This window comes from Oncorhynchus kisutch, linkage group LG19, assembly GCF_002021735.2.
Source record: "Oncorhynchus kisutch isolate 150728-3 linkage group LG19, Okis_V2, whole genome shotgun sequence".
Lineage (NCBI taxonomy): Eukaryota > Metazoa > Chordata > Actinopteri > Salmoniformes > Salmonidae > Oncorhynchus > Oncorhynchus kisutch.
In genome coordinates this window covers 28608951-28633218 of record NC_034192.2, presented here as the reverse complement: position 1 = coordinate 28633218, position 24268 = coordinate 28608951, and the positions used below count along the sequence as shown (strand labels likewise).

Here is a 24268-nt window from a genome sequence, read left to right as displayed (position 1 = left end):
AGGAGTATGGTTTCGGGGAGCTGGGGGAGCCAGGGTTGGGGTAGCTGGCTCAGCCCTCACTGGGCTTTCCATGCCGAGGCTGTCTGTCAGAGAAATAGGGGGTTAGCTCCATGTGGGGCCTGAGGTCTATATCCCACCCAGTAGTAGCAGCCAGTGGCAGGGCTATTATAGTGGGTCTGAATGGCTTATACTCTGCATTGTTTCCTGCCCTTTGAGCTGGAACACCATGTGTTCGCACAACATGGTCCTGCTTTTACAAAGCTGTTGCTGCTAAAGCAATTTCCATTTTGAGCAGATTTCAATCAATCAATGTAATCAGGTTTACAGTGCCTTGAGAAAGTATTCAAACCCCTTGACTTATTCCACATTGTCGTGTTAAAGCCTGAATTCATAATGTATTAAATTGTTGTTGTTTTTAATCACCCATCTACACACAATACCACATAATGAGAAAGTCAAAACATGTTTTTAGAAGTGTTTGAAAATGTATTAAAAAAAAGAAATATCAAATTTAGGTACTCAACCCAGATTCAATACTTTGAAGAATCACCTTTAGCAGCGATTACTGCTGTGAGTCGTTCTGTGTATCTCTAAGAGCTTTCCACACCTGGATTGTGCAACATTTGCCCAGTATTCTTTTCAAAATGTTCAAGCTCTGTCAAATTGGTTGTTGATCATTGCTAGACAACCCTTTCCAAGTTCGTGCCATAGATTTTCAAGTGGATTTAAGTCAAAACTGTAACTCGGTCAGTAATATTCACTGTCTTATTGGTAAGCAACTCCAGCATAGACTTGGCCTTGTGTTTTAGGTTATTGTCCTACTGAAAGGTGAATTCATCTCCCAATGTCTGGTGGAAAACAGACTGAACCAGGTTCTCCTCTAGGAATGTGCCTGTGCTTAGCTCCATTCCATAATTTTTTTATCCCAAAGATCTCCCCAGTCCTTAATAAAGGTAAATGTCACCAATTTTCAACTTAATCATCTCCAGCACCACCCCAACGTAAACATGTGAAAATGGCACGTTTCAAAGTTTTGTAGTGTTTCCAATGACATCGGTGTGCATAGGCATTGCCTATTCATTGGTGGATGTCATTGTAAACAGCTTTCTTACGCTCTTTTTTACAAAAAAAACCAGACGTGACATTTTCACATAATGTGTTGATATTGGAGCGGTGATGGAGATGACATTTCCTTTACCGGTTACAATTATACCCATAACATGATCCAGCCACCACTATGCTTGAAAAATATGGAGAGCAGTACTCAGTAATGTGTTGTATTGGATTTGTCCCAAACATAACACTTTGTATTTTGAACAAAAAGTGAATTGCTTAAGCCATATTTTTAGCAATATTACTTTAGTGCCTTTTTGCAAACAGGATGCATGTTTTGGATACTTTTTTATTCTGTACGGGCTTCCTTTTCACTCAGTCAATTAGGTTAGTATTGTGGAGTAACTACAATGTTGTTGATCCATTCTCAGTTCTCTAATCACAGCCATTAAACTCTAACCGTTTTAGTCACCATTCGGCTCATGGTGAAATCCCAGAGTGGTTTCCTTCCTCTCCAGCAACTGAGTTAGGAAGGACGCCTGTATCTTTGAAGTGACTGGTTGTATTAATACACCATCCAAAGTGTAATTAACTTCATCATGCTCAAAGGGATATTCAATGTCTGTTTTTTTAACCCATCTACTGTGCCAATAGGTGCCCTTCTTTGCGAGGCATTGGAAAAACCTACCTGGTCTGTGGTTGAATCTGTGTTTGAAATTCACTGCTCGACTGAGGTACCTTACAGATAATTGTATGTGTGGGGTAGAGATGAAGTAGTCATCCAAAAATCATGTTAAACACTATTATTGCACACAGAGTGAGTCCATGCAACTTAAGCACATTTGTATTATTATTATTTAGGCTTGCCATAAAATGGTGTATTGTGTGTAAACCAGTGACAAAAAAAATCTAAATTTAATCTATATAAACTCAGGCTGTAACACAACAAAATGTGAATGAAGTCAAGGGGTGTGAATACTTTCTGAAGGCACTATAGGCACCGTCTTTGACTCATTCATGTTATGGGAATACTGACTAGAAATGTGTGGAGTGACAGTCAGTGGTTGTGATTCAGCAGCAAAATTACTTGAAAAAAATGTTGACTTAGCTGTGGTTCACCACTGAACAAAAAAGTTATCAAAACAAAGTGATCTACCTAATGAGTCATAATGTTAATTAATAAAGGTGGTTAGAAATACAGACATTACATACACACCACCATCATAAAACAGGTCTCTGGATTACTAGTTTAATAATCCAACATCAACAACAATCTCACCTCAGGCTGAAAATATCAGGTTCTCAGTGACAGTGCCAAGCAGAAAACAACCATTAAAGCATATTACCTTGAGAAGAGGCCTGGGATCAGACTCAGCGGGGCTGGCGGGCCAAAGGATTGTGCTGCGGTTGTTGCTGTCGAGTGCCTGGCAAACACACCAACATAGAGACTGCTGTAACTTTCTCCACTGACTCACTCACTAACAGAGCTGTGGCATGGGTGTGAGTGGAGGCTTGTGGGGGAATGGGGGATGGGAGGGTCAGCGGCATGGGATGTTTGTTGGGGTAAAGTGGGAGGCAGATAGGGAGGTTGTAGGCTTTTAGCAGTGTGGAAAGGCCTGAGCACACACAGCACATATCCTCTCTGTGCTGAATAAGCTGATTGACTGCAGCAGCCGGTGAAAAGGGAGTGACGCCTGCTCAGGAGGAAGCTCATTGGCTGGCACCCATTCAAGAAGAAAGGCTGGCCCGCCAGTAGAGAGACAGCACCATGCAGATTGAGGTTTTCTCACAGGAAACAAAAGCTCAAAGGGAATTCAATGCCAATTGCCACCCAAGTAATGGTACAGATTTTCCACCTGTAAGAATTTAGAAATGTGTGAGTACAAGACAAAATCATATGGAGTTTACAGTAAATGTTTATCTTGAGGGTGATGCAATTTGTCAGTTATTTACAGAGAAACAATTCAACTAACAAACATTTCAGGCCCAACAAGGAACTCACAAGCACTGAAAGAAAATGGATCCGAGTTGATAACATTGGAACTGGGCCAAGGAATGCTGCGTAAATTGATGAATTAACAGTTCAGTCATCATTGTGATAACTTGTTAAACAAGTACAGGTGATAACTCATTGCTAATTTTACAACAGGAAACAGCAATAATCCCATGTGTTAAAACGTAAATATTCCATTGACCAGGGAGGAAACTTGGATTCCAGGGATAGTAGGATACTGAATGGCTGATGGGTCGGTCCTAATGATCATAGGATAAAAATATGCTTCAGACTAAATATCCTCCACTCATCACATTTCAATGTACAGTATAGCAGATTGTAGAAGAATTACAGTAGGCCTACTACTTCTACAGCAGTAGATTGTAGTACTAGTATACAGTTGAAGTCGGAAGTTTACATACACTTTAGCCAAATACATTTAAACTCAATTTGACACAATTCCTGACATTTCATCTTAGTAAACATTCCCTGTCTAGGTTAGGATCACCACTTTGTTTTAAGAATGTGACATGTCAGAATAACAGTAGAGAGAATGATTTATTTCAGCTTTTATTTCTTTCATCACATTCCCAGTGGGTCAGAAGTTTACATACACTCAATTAGTATTTGGTGGCATTGCCTTTAAATTGTTTAACTTGGGTCAAACGTTTTGGGTAGCCTTCCACAAGCTTCCCACAATAAGTTGGGTGAATTTTGGACCATTCCTCCTGACAGAGTTAGTGTAACTGAGTTAGGTTTGTAGGCCTCCTTGCTCGCACACGCTTTTTCAGGTCTGCCCACAGGTTTGAGTCTATAGGATTGAGGTCAGGGCTTTGTGATGGCCACTCCTATACATTGACTTTGTTGTCCTTAAGCCATTTTGCCACAACTTTGGAAGTATGCTTGGGGCCATTTGCGACCAAGCTTAGACTTCCTGACTGATGTCTTGAGATGTTGCTTCAAAATATCCAAATAATTTTCCATCCTCATAATGCCATCTATTTTGTGAAGTGCACCAGTCTCTCCTGCAGCAAAGCACCCCCACAACATGATGCTGCCACCCCCGTGCTTCACGGTTGGGATGGTGTTCTTCGGCTTGCAAGCCTCTCCCTTTTTCCTCCAAACATAACGATGGTCATTGTGGCCAAACAGTTCTATTTTTGTTTCATCAGACCAGACATTTCTCCAAAAAGTACAAGCTTCGTCCCCATGTGCATTTGCAAACCGTAGTCTGGCTTTTTTTAATGGCAGTTTTGGAGCAATGGCTTCTTCCCTGCTGAGCGGCCTTTCAGGTTATGTCGATATAGGACTCGTTTTACTGTGGATATAGATACTTTTGTACCCGTTTCACAAGGTCATTTGCTGTTGTTCTGGGATTGATTTTCACTTTCCGTACCAAAGTACGTTCATCTCTAGGAGACAGAAAGCATCTCCTTCCTGAGCGGTATGACGGCTGCGTGTCTCATGGTGTTTATACTTGCGTACTATTGTTTGTACAGATGAACGTGGTACCTTCAGGCACTTGGAAATTGCTCCAAAGGATAAATCAAATCAAATCAAATGTATTTATATAGCCCTTCGTACATCAGCTGATATCTCAAAGTGCTGTACAGAAACCCAGCCTAAAACCCCAAACAGCAAGCAATGCAGGTGTAGAAGCACGGTGGCTAGAAAAAACTCCCTAGAAAGGCCAATACCTAGGAAGAAACCTAGAGAGGAACCAGGCTATGTGAGGTGGCCAGTCCTCTTCTGGCTGTGTCGGGTGGAGATTATAACAGAACATGGCCAAGATGTTCAAATGTTCATAAATGACCAGCATGGTCGAATAATAATAAGGCAGAACAGTTGAAACTGGAGCAGCAGCACAGTCAGGTGGAAGTTAAAACTGAAGCAGCAGCATGGCCAGGTGGACTGGGGACAGCAAGGAGTCATCATGTCAGGTAGTCCTGGGGCATGGTCCTAGGGCTCAGGTCAGTTGAAACTGGAACAGCAGCATGGCCAGGTGGACTGGGGTCAGCAAGGAGTCATCATGTCAGGTAGTCCTGGGGCATGGTCCTAGGGCTCAGGTCCTCCGAGAGAGAGAAAGAAAGAGAGAAGGAGAGAATTAGAGAACGCACACTTAGATTCACACAGGACACCGAATAGGACAGGAGAAGTACTCCAGATATAACAAACTGACCCCAGCCCCCCGACACAAACTACTGCAGCATAAATACTGGAGGCTGAGACAGGAGGGGTCAGGAGACACTGTGGCCCCATCCGAGGACACTCCCGGACAGGGCCAAACAGGAAGGATATAACCCCACCCACTTTGCCAAAGCACAGCCCCCACACCACTAGAGGGATATCTTCAACCACCAACTTACCATCCTGAGACAAGGCTGAGTATAGCCCACAAAGATCTCCGCCATGGCACAACCCAAGGGGGGGCGCCAACCCAGACAGGATGACCACAACAGTGAATCAACCCACTCAGGTGACGCACTCCCTCCAGGGACGGCATGAGAGAGCCCCAGCAAGCCAGACTTGTGGAGGTCTACTATTTTTTTTCTGAGGTCTTGGCTGATTCCTTTTGATTTTCCCATGAAGTCGAGCAAAGAGGCACCGAGTTTGAAGGTAGGCTTTGAAATATATCCACAGGTACACCTCCAATTGACTCAAATGATGTCAATTAGCCTATCAGAAGCTTCTAAAGCCATGACATCATTTTCTGGAATTTTCCAAGTTTTTAAAGGCACAGTCAACTCAGTGGGTCAACTTCTCACCCACTGGAATTGTGATACAATAAATTATAAATGAGAATCTGTCTGTAAACAATAGTTGGAAAAATTTCTTGTGTCATGCACAAAGTAGATGTCCTAACTGACTTGCCAAAACTATAGTTTGTTAACAAGACATTTGTGGAGTGGTTGAAAAACAGTTTTTAATGATTCCAACCTAATTGTAAGTAAACTTCCGACTTCAACTGTAAGTAGTAGATTAGGGATCAAGTTATGAAATTGGTGGAATTAAGAGTATAATAGCTGAAGAGAGGTGTTTTCTCCATGTCTCCAGATTATATCTTCAAACTAAGGGCAACCGTGGTATGGCATTCCTGACAGGGAAATGCGTCCATCATGTATGATGTATACAGGTCAGATAGCTAGCTAATTTTGACAGAACGTGGTTTCATTTCAAGCTAAAGTGTACTGTTAGCTAGCTAGCTGACTGGCTCCTTAGCTGGCTGGCTCCCTAGCTGACGTTATTATTTGTTTCCCCAGAGTCGTTTGCTTTTCTAGTTGGAGCCTAATGTTAGCTAGCTAACATTGAACCTGGTTGGTTAGCTCACAGCACTGTGGCATTGTTGGCACTGTTCATTGTTTAACTAGCGAACGTTAGCTGGCTGTCTCCTTACCTAATGTTACGTGTGTATACCACCTGTTGAATATGGCCGGTGTCAGTTAACGTCTGCAAAAAAAGCATCATCAAATTGTTACCAGCTGAGCTGGTTAGGCTGTTTTCATGTTATCCTGATGGAAACAAATCGTCAGCCAGAGCGCCATGTTTGCACTCCGAGGGCGAAACAAGATGGGGGGGGGCTTAAGCTTAAGAGGGTGTGAACGATGCTGAATGGGTGTAGACAAAGAAGAGCTCTTCACTAGATACCAAAACATTCAAAGGCCATTTTCTCAAAAGTGAGTTTACAAGTTGATCAACTTTCAAAGCAGAATTATTTTCCCATTGTTCCTCAAATGCAGTGTATGATATACCATTTTGTAGCTCTGTGTCTCTGCTTTTATCCAATGTAAAAAAAACACAATTTCAAATTTTGCTACATAAGACCGAATCCAGGTGATGAGTCACAGAGTTGCAAAGAAAAAGCCATATCTCAGACTGTCCAATAAAAATAAAAGATTAAGATGGGCAAAAGAACACAGACACTGGACAGAGGAACTCTGTCTAGAAGCCCAGCATCCCGGAGTCGCCTCTTCACTGTTGATATTGAGACTGGTGTTTTGCTGTTATTATTTAATGAAGCTGTCAGTTGAGGAGTCGGTTTCTCAAACTATACACTAATGTACCGGTCCTCTTTCTCAGTTGTGCACCGGGGCCTCCCTCTCCTCTTTCTATTCTGGTTAGAGACAGTTTGCACTGTTCTGCGAAGGAAATAGTACACAGCGTTATACAAGATTTTCAGTTTCTTGTCAATTTCTCACATGGAATTAGCCTTCATTTCTCAGAACAAGAATAGACTGACGAGTTTCAGAAGAAAGTTCTTTGTTTCTGACCATTGTGAGCCTATACTCTAACCCACAAATGCTGACTCAACTAGTCTAAAGGCCAGTTTTATTGCTTATTTAAAATCAGAACAACAGTTAACATAATTGAAAAAGGGTTTAAGGTAAATTACTACACCTTTATAGGGTTAGTGTTCCCACACGGCCATATCTCCATGTTACAGTGCTGGTTTAGACAGATGGAACACATAGGCCGCCACCTTTACCTAAACATCATACTGTTACCATGGTTACTCCATGGATTTTCAATCTGACTAAAAAAGACGCAAGCCAGAAAAAGTCTCTGCAAGCCAGAATGTTGAATAAAATTACACTTACTTTTACCGGATCTACATCTTTTGGCAGCAAAAGGTAGAGCGAGTATCCACAGGATGTTTTCTACCCAACTTTTTGCGGCGCCGGTAGGTTCTGTCGTTTGTATTTTCTCTTGACGCATTGCATGTCATGCACAATATGTAAACCATAGTAGAATGTAACCAAACATGGTCTACCGAAGCACATTTCCTCGCAATTACCTGAAAGTGTTCGCTGTTTGTTTGTCACGTGCGAATTTCATCCATATTGAAAATGAAATCCGGAAATACAAACTGATCATTGGCGATTTTAGCATGTAAATCTTGGTGGAGCACAAAAAAACTAAAGTGGGATGCATGCCAGCAAAGCCACTACACAACAACACATTAATTGCACTATAAAGGTGACAAACGGTGCCCACAAACTGTTAGGGCTTAAATAAAGCTGTCCCAACAGCAGAGACCCAACATCTTACCACTGCTACACCTGGCTTTCAGCGGAGCCTTGTCTGGCAGCAAAACTGCTAATTCAGCCTCATTTACTGCCTTTAAAAAAAAAACATAGCTGATATGACTGACTTGCTTAAACAAATGTGGTTTTCACTGACTATGGAGATGTACAAACTATGGAATAAGGCGATGACAAGCGGATAAGAGGCAATCTGTAATTTCGATTAAGACATTAATGAGCGAGCGACGACGGACGTAGTCAATATAACTATTTGTTCAGTACAGCGACAGAATTCAGAACATGGGCCGTTCTTACAGTGTACTCCCTGTACAACAAGTCAGAACCATAGGATAAATAAAGGGGGCATATAAGCAGAAAATGAAAGCTCTTACAATATTCGATGATCACATTTCTCTAAAACAGGTTATAGGCTACATGTGCACCACCAAGTTAGAACAGTAGGTGAAATTAAGAGGTGAAAATAGACCAAATTATTAGGGTGAGGCACATTGAACGCCGTTTGGGTCTTTGCGTGTCAAAAAAGATACACGTTAATAAAGGTTTTAATTTGACACGTCAAATAACAATTCTATTATAGAATGTTTTTTGTCCTAAATTTGCACGTGCAAGCCAAGCACCACCACTACTATCAAAGCCATACAACAAAAGTTAGCAAACAAGCACACACCGGCCACAAACGATGTGTTTACAATACATCGTTGGTTAAAATAGACCAAATTATTAGGGTAAGGTACATGGGCTACTAAAAGCTTACTACACAACATACAGTATTACTTTCTAAGCTACAGTATACATATCTCCCTTGCATATTACATAATTTATGCAGCAGCATACAAGGCATTTTTGGACTCACCTTATGAAGGTGGCGCAGCTGGTCCTTTGTGGGCAAATTTTGTCATCAAACAGTCATCAAAGTCTGGCATCCTCTGGATTTATGGTGTGTGGGGGGGGGGGGGTGGAACACAGCCACTCCATTGAATCGTGGTTGCTTTGCAATGCTTGCAGTTAGCCACTGACTCCTTCCTGACATAATTATTGTTGTTATTTTTCCAACTTGTGTAATCTTTATGGCCGATGAGCACTGATACATTTTATCTATAATTTCTCTTCATATGACAAGGATTAAAACGATTTTCCAGTAGATTGTCGACTTGATTCATGATGATGACTGCTAGCTAAGACTTTGAAAGTGAGATGATGACAAAAAGTGGGGCTCAAATCAGGTGGGGTTCTGCCCTGAATGACGGGTCGCCACTGAAACTGATATACAGACAAGCCAGTGGAGGCTGCTGAAGGCAGGATGGCTCTTAATAATAGCTGGAGTGGAGTGTAATGGCTGGAATCATTCCATTGACTCCATTTCAGCCATTATTATGAGCCAACCTTCCCTCAGCAGCCTCCACTGAGGCCAGTGTACTGAAGGTCGCGTTGATAACACTTGCCTGTGGATATTTTGTATCAGATTACCTCAGAAATAGGGACAAAAATCGGCAGGTAAATAAAGTTGAAATGAAGTTTGTTCAACATTCTGATTTGTAATGGGACTGTTCGGGAATGCTGAGCCTTACATGCTGACCAAACCGCTCGCGCACGTGCGATCAGGACACGCAGGTTGAAATATCAAAACAAACTCTGAACCAATTATATTAATTTGGGGACAGGTCGAAAAGCATTAAACATGTATGGCAATTTAACTAGCTAGCTTGCTGTTGCTAACTAATTTGTCCTGGGATATAAATATTGGGTTGATATTTTACCTGAAATGCACAAGGTCCTCTACTCCGACAATTAATCCACAGATAAAACAGTAAACCGAATTCGTTTCTCGTCATCTCTCCTTCCTTCAGGCTTTTTCTTCTTATTTGGACTTCATATGGTGGTTGGCAACCAACTTTACGGTGCATTACCCGACTGGAGTGTGGATGTCAGTTCATCTTTCAATCACCCACGTGGGTATATGCTCCTAAAAACCAATGAGGAGATTTGAGCGTCACAAATAGAACCAAGTTCTATTTTAGCGTCTGCCCACGTAGACGCTTGCGAGCGTGTAAATATTTCACTCTGATAAGAGCCACCTGTGCCAATTATCCATCTAGCATGCTCCGAACACCTGTGTTTAAGCTAACTGTGGAGAAAATGTATTTAGTCAACTGGAGACACAGTGTATAGATCTGTGCAAAACTGCAGCATTAAGTGTATATTTATTATGTTAAAGATTATTTCTTGCTGACATGAAAGATATGAGACGTTTCCAAACGTTAAAACAGTGTTGGAATAGTAGTTTGTGGGCGACTAATGGCTAAAACCCCGACAGTACATAAGGAGAAGGGTTTTCGATAAGTAGCTATTTGAGCACAAGATGTAGGACTCCAACTGTTCACAGCACATTATAATTTTTCAATCTTGAAATACAAGGAAAAATGTTACTAATCAGTGACTGAAATTTCGCGGTACGTGATATCCACTTCCGGACTTGGAGAGCGTCCCGTTATTCACGGGGCGTGGTTTTGGCTTAACTGCGTTGGAAAAAAAGAAAGACCCGTTCAGACCGCACACTGAACGCTCTGGCCAATGAGTAGGGTTGATGCGAGCGTTCTGATCGGTGGTCACGCACCCAAGATAACTGGCTAACGTTGGTTAGCTACTTCCAGACACAAATGAGAGAACACCTCACTCTGACCATGTTATTTGACCTACTAGCAGAGCTGGTTAGCCTGTTTTCATGTTGTTATCTAGAGCGTTGGTGACTAACTGTGCTGCTGGCAACAACGATGTTTACTGACGCTGGCGATAGTGAATGGTCGTTGAGCATTCTTAAATTCATCAGTTATTATGCGCTCTGGCACACAGACGAGTGTTCTGAAAACGGAGTAGATAGCCAGTTAATTTACCAGCGCACCCAAAATTGTCTTTACGCTAGGGGATTAAATAATCCTCTATAATATTGTGGAACTACTGTGCGATAAAGAGATCACATCGCTTTTAGAATCTGTAACATAGACTACTGCGGCGACACTGTCACAAAACCCACGCTCACCTTAACACTTATTGTTCGTCTTTGAACCCTCATTCACCGGAGTGGTATACTACGAAGCAAGCTAGATCTACTCAGGCGTTTCTAAAGCTAGCTTCACATTGCAGATCAGTCTCCATCTGTACTACGACCGTAGCTATTGCTCGTCTGCCTGTTGCTAACTCTAGCAGGTTTATAACTGCGCATATGTTGCAGGTGGCTAGTCGAATGCCGAACTCTTCAATTAATACGATGTTAAACCATGCAGCCTGGTCTCATAGACTAAACGAAGCATAGTAAACTGAATCCGGGAACTCATAATAGTGTATTATACAACAGGTGGGTTGTATATAAAACCGCATTCCAGTCGCTGTCTGTTCCACAAGTTACTACCGGCTAAATCTATGACATTAAAATACCTATTTACTCTGTTCAATTTGACTGCGGCAATCCACTGTCTCATCAGCCCAGCCAAGCAATTTATAAACTTAATCTCCACTATACAAAGCACAATATCTCACATTTCTTTTAGTCTAACATTTAGTTTTCAACAGCGGAAAGACTGTATAAACCTTGCTGTCTGTCTCTCTGACATTTGCAACATTGTTTTAATATTCACATTTGATATCCAGCTGTCCCATAGTAATGAACATGTCTGGATGAGATAGACAGGCAGGCAGCGATTCTCATCCAGTCGAAATCATGAATCAACTGGCATTATTTTTATGGCTAGCGTTAGCCACCTAGTGAACGTTAGCGTTACCCACCTAGCTAATGTTAGTGTTAGCCAACTTGCTAATTTTAGCCACAATATATTGGAATTCGTAACATATATGTTTTGCAAATTCAAAACATATTGTACGAATTGCAATTACAAACATATTACATAAATTGCAATTCTTAACATGTCAAATGAATTGTAATACGTAACATAGTGATGAAATGGATGATGGATATTGTTGTGACATGAATACCAGTAAGGCAACAAAGATTATTTTATAAAATCAATTAACTACGTTTAAATGTTGACGTGATTAAATTAACCACGTAATAATGAACTTATTATCAATCTTGGGGCACCACGGAAAAGTTTGTTTAATGAGTTACCGTTTCTCGAATTAACTCGAGAATATCAAAATATACCGTTATCCTATTAGTCATCCATGAATTATTATTACCTCATATCAGTCTCATTATAAAAGTTATTGACTTCAAATCTGCACGAACCCTAGTCTGCATGATGATTCAGCAATACACAAATTGGCTTATTTATTTATTTACTAACTAAATAATCACACAGAATCACATAAACACACACATAGATTATACGTTGATTACTAACATAATACAATGAAAAGTCCCTAGTGGACTAACCCGATGATGGCATGTTACACAATGAAAGGGGTGGGGAAAGAAAGAGCGGAAGAAGGAGAGACAAAGGAATTCAACTATCGTACATACAGTTGAATAATATGTTCATCGTAAATATGGATATTTAACACCCTAACAACCGCTCATTCGGATTTAGTAATGCAATGTACATATTTACGTTGACCTTTTTCTGGTCTGGTAGAGTCTAACCATTTTACACGTGTAGCCACAGCTCCACACTTTCTGGTCTTGTAGTTTTAAACCATTTGTGACGTCCGGCTTACCGTCCGTATAAGAGTCTAATGTAAATTTTGTTAGGAGTTCTTTTATAAGCACTCTGGAAAAAGGGGCGTTCCAACCTTTTGGCATAATGTCTGTGCTAACGTGGGCGTGGTTACTTTACATGAAAACAATTATCTAATTTAGAAGACTAAAATCACATTTCATCTTCTCACAAATAGTTTCATATTTAATCATATAAGTTTTACAACATTTAGACGTAACTCTGACATATACATTGTGAAAGCTCTTAAAGTTACAATGTTTCCGTTATAATGTCTTCAATGATACCACAAAACAATAACTGATCTGACATGTTCCCTCCCGACAATTTCCCACATTCTCTATGTTAGAAATATTGTTTTAATGTCCAATCTTTTGATGTGAAAGTATTTAGGCCAGAGTCTCTCTCTACACACAAAGGATTTTTAACTCAATACTACAGAGCAGAAGGGAGGGTTTCTGCCAGGTATTTACGATCTGGTTGTTAAGTCATAAAACTCTGGTGGGAGGGGTGGGGGGTCCGGCTATCTGTCAGCCCTGTGTCGAGCTGATCTGGCGCCTATAATCCTCACCCAAGAGAGAGAGTCATGACAATATCCACAAATGAACACATGCCATACTATTTGAGATGTCCCGGATTTACATTTACTATGTTACGTCTACCCCTTGATCCATGGACAAGCAGTGCCACATTTTTATTTGTGCTGAAATCCAAATGAAACAAAAGTTACCTTGCAAATTCAGCAGGCTATCATGTGAAAGACTTTTAGTGCTGTATTTATTTGATTACTTTGGTGCGCTTTGATGTGCACAGGCACCTTTTTTCCCCCACTCCTACCGATAATATAATTATATTGATAATATAATTGTAGTAAGTCATACAAAAGTTTTACTGTGCGTGAAGTTTTGTAATGACAAAATGCAAAATGCATTCTCTACAAAATGGCGCTGGAAGAAATGGCAACAGTTTTACGGGCGCCCCAACCAATTGTGATATTTTGTAGTTTTTTTTGCGTTATTTGTAATTATTTTGTACATGATGTTTCTGCAACCATATCTTACGGCAAAAAAGAGCTTCTGCATATCAGGACAGAGATCACTCATCTCGGATTACACAAAGATTTTTTCCTACAATAAGGACGTTCTCCAAACACCCCACAGGGCCGACACCCCCGTTATTTCCAAGAGGAAGCGATGCAGGTACAGAAGACAAAGAGCCAGATGCCTGGTCAGGACGCGGAGAAGGCGACTGGGAAAGCTGCCGTTACCGTCAATAATACTCGCCAACGTGCAATCATTGGACAATAAATTGGACAGGGTACAATCACGAATATCCTACCAACGGGACATCAAAAACGGTATTATCCTATGTTTCACAGACTCGTGGCTGAATGACGACATGGATATTCAGTTTGCTGGATATACGCTGCACCGGCAAGATAGAACAGCACACTCCGGTAAAACGAGGTGAGGCGGTCTGTGCATATTTGTAAACAACAGCTGGTGCACGAAATCTAAGGAAGTCTCTAGATTTTGCTCGCCTGAAGTAGAGTATATTGTGATAAATTGCAGGCCACACTACTTGCCTAGAGAGTTTTCAGCTATACTTTTCATGGCTGTTTATTTACCACCACAGACAGATGCTGGCACTAAGACTGCACTCAGTCAGCTGTATAAGGAAATAAGCAAACAGGAAACCCCTCACCCAGAGGCGGCGCTCCTAGTGGCCGGAGACTTTAATGCAGGGAAACTTAAATCAGTCCTACAAAATTTCTATCAAAATGTTAAATGTGCAACCAGAGGGAAGAAATTCTAGATCACCTGTACTCCACACACAGAAACACATACAAAGCTCTCCCTCACCCTCCATTTGGTCAATCTGACCACAACTCTATCCTCCTGATTCCTGCTTACAAGTAAAAATTAAAGCAGGAAGCACTAGTGACTCGGTCTATAAAAAAGTGGTCAGATGAAGCAGATGCTAAACTACAGGACTGTTTTGCTATCACAGACTGGAACATGTTCCGGGATTCTTCCGATTGCATTGATGAGTACACCATATCAGTCACCGGCTTTATCAATAAGTGCATCGAGGACGTCGTCCTCACAGTGACTGTACGTACATACCCCAACCAGAAGCCATGGATTACAGGCAACATTCACACTGAGCTAAAGGGTAGAGCTGCCGCTTCAAGGTGAGGGACTTTAACCCGGAAGCTTACAAGAAATCCTGCTATGCCTTGCAACGAACCATCAAACAGGCAAAGCGTCAATACAGGGCTAAGATTGAATCATACTATACAGGCTCCAACGTCTTATGTGGCAGGGCTTGCAACCTGTTACAGACTACAAAGGGAAGCACAGCCACGAGCTGCCCAGTGACACGAGCCTACCTTCTATGCTCGCTTCGAGGCAAGCAACACTGAGGCATGCATGAGAGCATCAGCTGTTCCGGACGACTGTGTGATCACGGTCTCCGTAGCTGGCGTGAGTAAGACCTTTAAACAGGTCAACATACACAAGGCTGCGGGGCCAGATGGATTACCAGGACGTGTGCTCCGGATATGTGCTGACCAACTGGCAGGTGTCTTCACTGACATTTTCAACATGTCCCTGGTTGAGTCTGTAATACCAACATGTTTCAAGTAGACCACCATAGTCCCTGTGCCCAAGAACACAAAGGCAACCTGCCTAAATGACTACAGACCCGTAGCACTCACGTCCGTAGCCATGAAGTGCTTTGAAAGGTTGGTAATGGCTCACATCAACACCATTATCCCAGAAACCCTAGACCCACTCCAACTTGCATACCGCCCAAACAGATCCACAGAGGATGCAATCTCTATTGCACTCCACACTGCCCTTTCCCACCTGGACAAAATGAACACTTATGTGAGAATGCTGTTCATTGACTACAGCTCGGCGTTCAACACCATAGTACCCTCAAAGCTCATCACTAAGCTAAGTATCCTGGGACTAAACACCTCACTCTGCAACTGGATCCTGGACTTCCTGATGGGCCTCCCCCAGGTGGTGAGGGTAGGTAGCAACACATCTGCCTCGCTGAGCCTCAACACTGGAGCGCCACATGGATGCGTGCTCAGTCCCCTTCTGTACTCCCTGTACTCACCCAAGACTGCATGGCCAGGCAAAACTCCAACACCATCATTAAGTTTGCAGATGACACAACAGTGGTAGGCCTGATCATCGACAACGACAAGACAGCCTATAGGGATGAGGTCAGAGACCTGGCCGGGTGGTGCCAGAATAACAACCTATCCCTCAACGTAACCATATCTTTACTTACCTATTGTTCACCTAGCACCTTTTTGCACTATTGGTTAGAGCCTGTAAGCAAGCATTTCACTGTATTCGGCGCACATGACAAATAAACTTTGATTTGATTTGACTAAATGTGTAATGTGTTAGGTATTTTAACATTGCTCTTTTTTTAACACACAAACACATTTGATTCATTCATAAAATATTTACTAAATTGTCTCCCTCAAATTAAGTGGACAATAATGCAATATGTGAGAGGGAGAGAATCTAATTACATTGATCCTCAACTCGCTCAGAAACTTTATTCAGGATAAATGTATACTGAACAAAAATATAAACGCAACATGCAACAATTTCCAAGATTTTACTGAGTTACAGTTCATATAACAAAATCAGTCAATTTAAATAAATTCATTAGGCCTTTAATCTATCAATTTCACATGACTGGGAACACAGATATGCATCTGTTGGTCACAGATAACTTTTAAAAAAGAAGTAGGGGCGTGGATCAGAAAACCACTCAGTATCTGGTGTAACCACCACTTGCCCCATGCAGTGAGAGACATCTCCTTCACATAGAGTTGATCAGGCTGTTGATTGTGGCCTGTGAAATGTTGTTACACTCCTCTTCAATGGCTGTGTGAAGTTACTGGATATTGGCTGGAACTGGAACACGCTGTCCTACATGTTGATCCAGAGCGTCCCTCAAATCAAATTTTATTTGTCACATACACATGGTTAGCAGATGTTAATGCGAGTGTAGCGAAATGCTTGTGCTTCTAGTTCCGACCATGCAGTAATACCTAACAAGTAATCTAACAATTTCACAACAACTACCTTATACACACACAAGTGTAAAGGAATGAATAAGAATATGTACATGAAAATATATATGGATGAGCGATGGCTGAACGGCACAGGCAAGATGCATAGATGGTATAGAGTACAGTATATACATATGAGATGAGTCGTGTAGGGTTTGTAAACATTCTATAAAGTGGCATAGTTTAAAGTGACTATTACATCCAAATTGTAATTATTAAAGTAGCTAAAGATTGAGTCAGTATGTTGGCAGCAGTCACTCAATGTTAGTGATGGCTGTTTAACAGTCTGATGGACTTGAGATAGAAGCTGTTTTTCAGAATCTCGATCCCAGCTTTGATGCACCTGTACTGACCTCGCCTTCTGGATGATAGCGGGGTGAACAGGCAATGGCTCGGGTGGTTGTTGTCCTTGATGATCTTTTTGGCTTTCCTGTGACATCGGGTGGTGTAGGTGTCCTGGAGAGCAGGTAGTTTGCCCCCTGTGATGCGTTGTGCAGAGCCTTACGGTTGTGGGCGGAGCAGTTGCCGTACCAGGCGGTGATACAGCCCGACAGGATGCTCTCGATTGTGCATCTGTAAAAGTTTGTGAGTGTTTTTGGTGACAAGCAGAATTTCTTCAGCCTCCTGAGGTTGAAGAGGCGCTGTTGCGCATTCTTCACCACGCTGTCTGTGTGGGTAGACCATTTCAGTTTGTTCATGATGTGTACGCCGAGGAACTTAAAACTTACTACCCTCTCCACTACTGTTCCATCGATGTGGATAGGGGGGTGTTCCCTCTGCTGTTTCCTGAAGTCCACAATCATCTCCTTTCTTTTGTTGACGTTGAGTGTGAGGTTATTTTCCTGACACCACACTCCGAGGGCCCTCACCTCCTCCCTGTAGGCCATCTCGTCGTTGTTGGTAATCAAGCCTACCACTGTAGTGTCGTCTGCATAAATGATGATTGAGTCGGAGGCGTGCATGGCCACGCAGTCATGGGTGAATAGGGAGTACAGGAGAGGGCTGAGAACGTACCCTTGTGGGGCCCCAGTGTTGAGGATCAGCGGAGATGATCACCACCTGGGGGCGGTCCGTCAGGAAGTCCAGGACACAGTTGCACAGGGCGGGGTCGAGACCGAGGGTCTCGAGCTTAATGACGAGTTTGGAGGGTACTATGGTGTTAAATGCTAAGCTGTAGTCGATGAACAGCAGTCTTACATAGGTATTTATCTTGTCCTCTTGGGTTAGGGCAATGTGCAGTGTGATTGCGTCGTATGTGGACCTATTGGGGCGGTAAGCAAATTGGAGTGGGTCTAGGGTGTCAGGTAGGGTGGAGGTGATATGATCCTTAACTAATCTCTCAAAGCACTTCATGATGACGGAGGTGAGTGCTATGGGGCGATAGTCATTTAGCTCAGTTACCTTAGCTTTCTTGGGAACTGGAACAATGGTGGCCCTCTTGAAGCATGTGGGAACAGCAGACTGGGATAAGGATTGATTGACTATGTGCGTAAACACACCAGCCAGCTGGTCTGCGCATGCTCTGAGGACGCGGCTTGGGATGCCGTCTGGGCCGGCAGGCCTGCGAGGGTTAACACATTTAAATGCTTTACTCACATTGGCTGCGGTGAAGGAGAGCCTGCAGGTTTTGGTAGTGGGCCGTGTCGTTGGCATTGTATTGTCTTCAAAGTGAGCAAAGAAGTTGTTTAGTTTGTCTGGGAGCAGGACATTGTGGTCTGTGACGGGACTGGTTTTCTTTTTGTAGTCCGTGATTGACTCTACTTTGTCTCTATACTCTGACGCTTAGCTTGTTTGATTGCCTTGCGGAGGGAATAGCTACACTGTTTGTATTCGGTCATGTTTCCGGTCGACTTGCCCTGATTAAAAGCAGTGGTTCGGCTTTCAGTTTTGCCGTAATGCTGCCATCAATCCACGGTTTCTGGTTGGGGAAGGTTTTAATAGTTGCTGTGGGTACACATGCTCAATGGGTGACATGTCTGTTGAGTATGCAGGCCATGGAAGAACTGGGCCATTTTTGGCTTCCAGGAATATTGTACAGATCCTTGTGAAATGGGGAGTGCATTATAATGCTGAAAGGTGATGGCGGTGGATGAATGGGACGACAATGAGACTCAGGATCTCGACACGGTGCTTCTGTGGATTCATATTGCCATTGATGAAACGTAATTGTGTTCGTTGTCCGGAACTTGTGCCTGTCCATACCATAACCCCACCGCCACCATGGGGCATTCTGTTAACAACGTTGACATCCGAAATCCGCTCACCCACACAACGCCATACACATGGTCTGCAGTTGTGAGGCCGGTTGGACGTACTGCCAAATTCTCTAAAATGATGTCGGAGGCGGCTTATGGTAGACATTCCTGCAATCAGCACACTCCCTCAACACTTGAGACATCTGTGGCATTGTGTTGTGTGAAACACAACTTCACATTTTAGAGTTGCCTTTTATTGTCCCCAGCACAAGGGGGCCAATCAGCTTCTTGATGTGCCACACCTGTCAGGTGGATGGATTATCTTGGCAAAGGAGAAATGCTCACTAAGAGGGATGTAGACTAATTTGTGCACAACACTTGAGAGAAGCTTTTTGTGCATATGGAACATTTCTGAGAACTTTTATTTCAGCTCATGAAACATGGGACAACACTTTACATGTTGGGTTTATATTTTTGTTCAGTGTAGTTATGCCACATTCAGGTGCTAGTTAGAACTATTAAACTCTTGATAACTTGTTGTAGTTATACACATGCCACGTTCAACGAATCAGCATGTCGGAAATTTGAATCTCCTAGTTGTGACTAGCATGTGAATGTGTCAATTAGCCCGTAATTTGCATGTCACATGCTTCCCAGTGGAAACAGATAGCTCATTTTATGACACATGTTTTTGTTTGTTTTGGTGTTTTTCCAGCTGTTCCTGCACACATAATTTTTTCTTGAGGCAATGCGAAGTTTGGTAACCGAAGTCTACGCCCCTTCGTTGGTGATTGGTCAACAGTACTCCTCCTAGTAAGTGTGGGAACTTTTGTCGGGTTCATGTGCTAGTTGGAACTCGGAAACTTCCGACTTGCTAACTGGTTGAACGTAGTCTGTTGTCATTCAACTAGAGATGACTAGTTTTCAGGCAAATGTTTTCACTTGAGAAATACTGCACCAAACATCTTAGTTAGATGTAAAATTGCGAGACTAAGACCTCCTCGGCAAAAACATCTAAATTAATTTAAGATTTCTAGATTTATCTTAGATTAATTCGGACTATTTTGTATACTGTGTATACTGGCTATGTTGTTGCTACAGCTTCGCAAGAGGAACAAACAGTAATATTGCTGTTTTTTCTCCTTTTTCAAGCAGTCTTTTAGGAGAGTATGCGAGGCACAGATGTTTGCTTCACCTAGCCGAGTTCTACTAGGAGCAAACCGAGCCTAGTAGGCAGGCACCTTTAGGTTAGATCTGAAGGATTCAATGCCATAGAAATGTTCAGTACCTGGCTAAAAGGTGAGCCACTTTCATGGTACCAGTTATCCCAAGTTGAACTCAGAAGTTACCTCACTAACTCCTCAAACTATATTCGTAGTATAGGGCTCAGGTAGCCTAGTGTAAATAACTTTGAAACATGACTTAACCTATGTGTCCAAATACAGTGGGACGCTGGCAGTAGCCTAAACTATGGGGACATCTAGTGGTATCTTTTTCCCTGCAAAAAAGAAGTGGCCATTTGGTCCCCAAAAATCCAACGAGGAACATATCTGATACTGTCCTTAGAATCTCTCAAATCTGGAGTCCCTGGCTCCTACCAACTCGCTCTGACAGGTGAGATCAATGGCGACAAAAAAACAATTCGGATTTCAATGATTTACAACAAATATGATATGTTTGGAAAGTTAAAAAACGTATCTGAGTATTTCTTATAAAGTTTAGTTGAGGTTCATTAAATCAATGAATGCTCCGGTAGTCTTTTCCCACCTACAAACAGATCGCCTAGGCCTACCACAAAAATGACCATGGAACAAAGTGCATTCATGGATTTCTACATCCATCACTGGGGCCCGAGCTCCCTGCCATCCAGGACCTCTATACCGTGCGGTGTCAGAGGAAGACCCTAAAAATTGTCAAAGACTCCAGCCACCCAAGTCATGGACGGTTCTCTCAGCTACCGCATGGCAAGTCCGGAACTAACAGGACCCTGAACAGCTTCAACCCCCAAGCTACAGTGCCTTCAGAAAATATTCACACCCCTTGACTTTTTCCACATTTTGTTGTGTTTCAGTCTCCATTTAAAATGGATTACATTAAGATTTTTGTTGTCACTGGCCTACACACAATAACGAATATTTCCCCCCCCCCGACATTTTTACCAATTAATAAAGAACGAAAAGTTGAAATGTCTTGAGTCAATAAGTATTCAACCCCTTTGTTATGGCAAGCCTAAATAAGTTCAGGAGTAAAAATTGGCTTAACAAGTCACATAAATTGCATGGATTCGTTCTGTGTATGAATACTTATGTAAATTAGATATTTCTATATTTTATTTTCAATAAGTTGGCACGAGTTTCTAAAATCATATTTTTACTTTGTCATTATGGGGTATTGTGTTTAGATTGGTGAGATTAAAAAAATAATATTTAATCCATTTTTAATTTTGGCTGTAACACAACAAAATGTGGAATAAATCAAGGGGTATGGATACTTTCTGAAGGCTGATGACTGCTAAATAGTTAGTTAAATAGTTAACCAATTGAGTACCACAGTATGAGTGAAAATATTCATAATACCTAGTGGCAATAATTTTTTCACCATTCATTTTTTCTGTCAGGGATTTTCAAACTACTTCATATAAGGTCTGTGTTTCGTGTATGCTTGATAACCAAGCAAATCTCTCTTGGAAAAGGTCACTTTTATCAATATATTCACCTGTAATTACCCCCTAAAAACGAAATGCTAATGTGCCTAACATACAGAACTACACATCTTGTCGTAATCTTTAACATCATCCCTTAAGGCACATTTGTCAATGTGAACTCATGGACAAGTAGTAGCAAGTAACCTAGCAAGTAGATATTATAACCTTTTTAGTTTCTCATGTGTACTCTTGTTTAGCATTTTTCAGATTACCTAGCTAGCTACCTTAGCATATCTAAATTACTCAAATTTTTGAAATTACCCTCTGGCCTTTGTAGCGAACTAGCTAACCTTAGGTCTCGCTGTCGATCAGAAGCAAGGATGGTTCTGTGCTATGTACCGGATTGTAACCACTACTCCGATAAGCACAAGTGTATTTGATCCTTTTCCGACCTCTGTAAGCGAGAGGCGTCGCTAGAGCCGTGTGATAAGGTAAGCCCTGTTTGCTAGCTGCTAACGAGCAATTTTGGTTAAGTTAAAGATCTGTGGTTAGTTAGTTGCCTTTAAAAATTTGCTAGATACCCGCCGACTGTAGTTACATGTACAACACACATTAAACTTCCTTACAAGAACAAATAAAACCAGCATAGGCTAGCATAATGACTGTTAACATTTTTATTGACAAGGCTTTAGTGAGCTGCCAGCTACTTTTTCACGTGGTGACATGCTAGATAGCGTTAGCCCACCAGGGAAGGAATATTTAGCTAGCTAGTTAACGTTAACTTACCGTTCGTGTAGTCAGACTTGCTAGCTAACGTTAGACCAGCCCCATGGCAAGGATAGTCACCACTTAGAAAAGTCTACACGGGCGGTGAGCTAATGTTAACTAGCTAGCTAGCTAAATAATGTCTGGTGGGATACCTAGTTATGGACCTTGGTTGGCTAGATAGCTACATTAGCTAAAGTTAGCTAGCTAACTCACAAGACTTGTGGGCTCAATGTTTCCCATACAAAACACAAATGTTTTTGTTCCACTAGTACATCTGTTGTACAGGACTAGTCAAATTACCTGTGAAGTCAGTTATAAATGTCAGCAGGGATGGAAATTAAGTTAGTCCAAGTCTAGCACTTTTCAGATTGGGCTAGCAGAAAATGTGCCAAACTTGCCTGACACAGCAGGGAAGTTTTGTCTTTACAAACATCGCATGCCACAGATTTTGGACCTGAATGTAGAAATCGTGGTCTGCTGGCCAGTGCCCAAAATCCTTATGTTACATCCCTGCATGTCAGTCCCTTTCGGACGATCACTGTTGGTCCTCCTAAGTGACCTCACGGCTGAGGGTTTTAACTTTCCTCTTGATAATTAGTCAGAAGTACAGTTGTATAGTTTATCGCAATACTTTACCTCTTTGGAAAAATAGTACCCTGTTCTGATCATCTACATAGTTGAGCATTCCAGATAATTCCTCCATCCCAGCAGAAATGTCCCATCCACATAGCAGGATTTTAGATGTGCAGAGTCAATTTTACACTTACTATAGTCAAGTATGTGGGTTATGGTATTTAAATATAGATATTACAATTTTAGTAATCAATCTAGGTAGCTAGTAAAATGTACTTATCTTTTTGTCGCGGACTAAGAACCCAGTGACAACACAAGGGTCGGCCGCTGCCATTTTCTGTTGGGAAAGAGAAATGGCTCTGTATTTAACAGAAAAGGTAGCTCATCCACCATGACAGTAGAGGAAGATCCAGACACATCCACCATGACAGAAGAAAATGATCCAGACACATCCACCATGGCAGAAGAGGAGGATCCACACACATCCACCATGACAGAAGAAAATGATCCAGACACATCCACCATGGCAGTAGAGGAAGATCCACACACATCCACCATGGCAGAAGAAAATGATCCAGACACATCCACCATGGCAGAAGAGGAGGATCCACACACATCCACCATGGCAGAAGAAAATGATCCAGACACATCCACCATGGTAGAAAAGGGGGATCCAGACACATCCACCATGGCAGAATAGGGGGATCCAGATACATCCACCATGGCAGAAGAGGGGGATCCAGACACATCCACCATGGCAGAAGAGGGGGATCCAGACACATCCACCATGGCAGAAGAGGGGGATCCAGACACATCCACCATGGCAGAAGAGGGGGATCCAGACACATCCACCATGGCAGAAGAGGGGGATCCAGACACATCCACCATGGCAGAAGAGGGGGATCCAGATACATCCACCATGGCAGAAGAGGAGGATCCAGATACATCCACCATGGCAGAAGAGGAGGATCCAGACACATCCACCATGGCAGAAGAGGAGGACCCAGACACATCCACCATGGCAGACGATGAAGTTTCAGGCCCCTCGGTTGCTGAATAATGTAGGAAGCTGTTGTCTGCACAGTTGCAGAATGTTCTCACTGAGGTGCATCTTGAGGACACATTAGCGCAGTTGATGCCTGCAACTGAGGCAGCCATCTCTGTCCCCCGCCGACATAGATGGCCGCCTCGCTTCGCGTTCCTAGGAAACTTTTTTGTTTTTTTACGT

At 42.3% G+C, this 24268-nt stretch overlaps 1 protein-coding gene across 2 annotated transcripts in view; it reads right to left on the bottom strand.

Annotated features, from left to right (window-relative positions):
* LOC109864826 (rho guanine nucleotide exchange factor 37) overlaps nt 1-3518 on the bottom strand; it is a 25322-nt gene extending 21804 nt beyond the window's left edge. The window contains exons 1-3 of one of the 2 annotated variants that reach the window (XM_031798017.1): nt 3056-3518; nt 2400-2909; nt 1-83 (exon numbers count right to left, since the gene is read on the bottom strand). The exon at nt 1-83 is cut by the window's left edge and continues 321 nt beyond it. In XM_031798017.1, the coding sequence (XP_031653877.1) occupies nt 1-72 (72 nt within the window). In that variant the 5' untranslated portion in view covers nt 73-83; nt 2400-2909; nt 3056-3518. Of the gene's footprint in view, nt 84-2399 lie in introns of both variants that reach the window. The other variant, XM_020452802.2, reaches the window with a different exon arrangement.
* Between the last annotated feature and the right edge of the window lie 20750 nt (nt 3519-24268).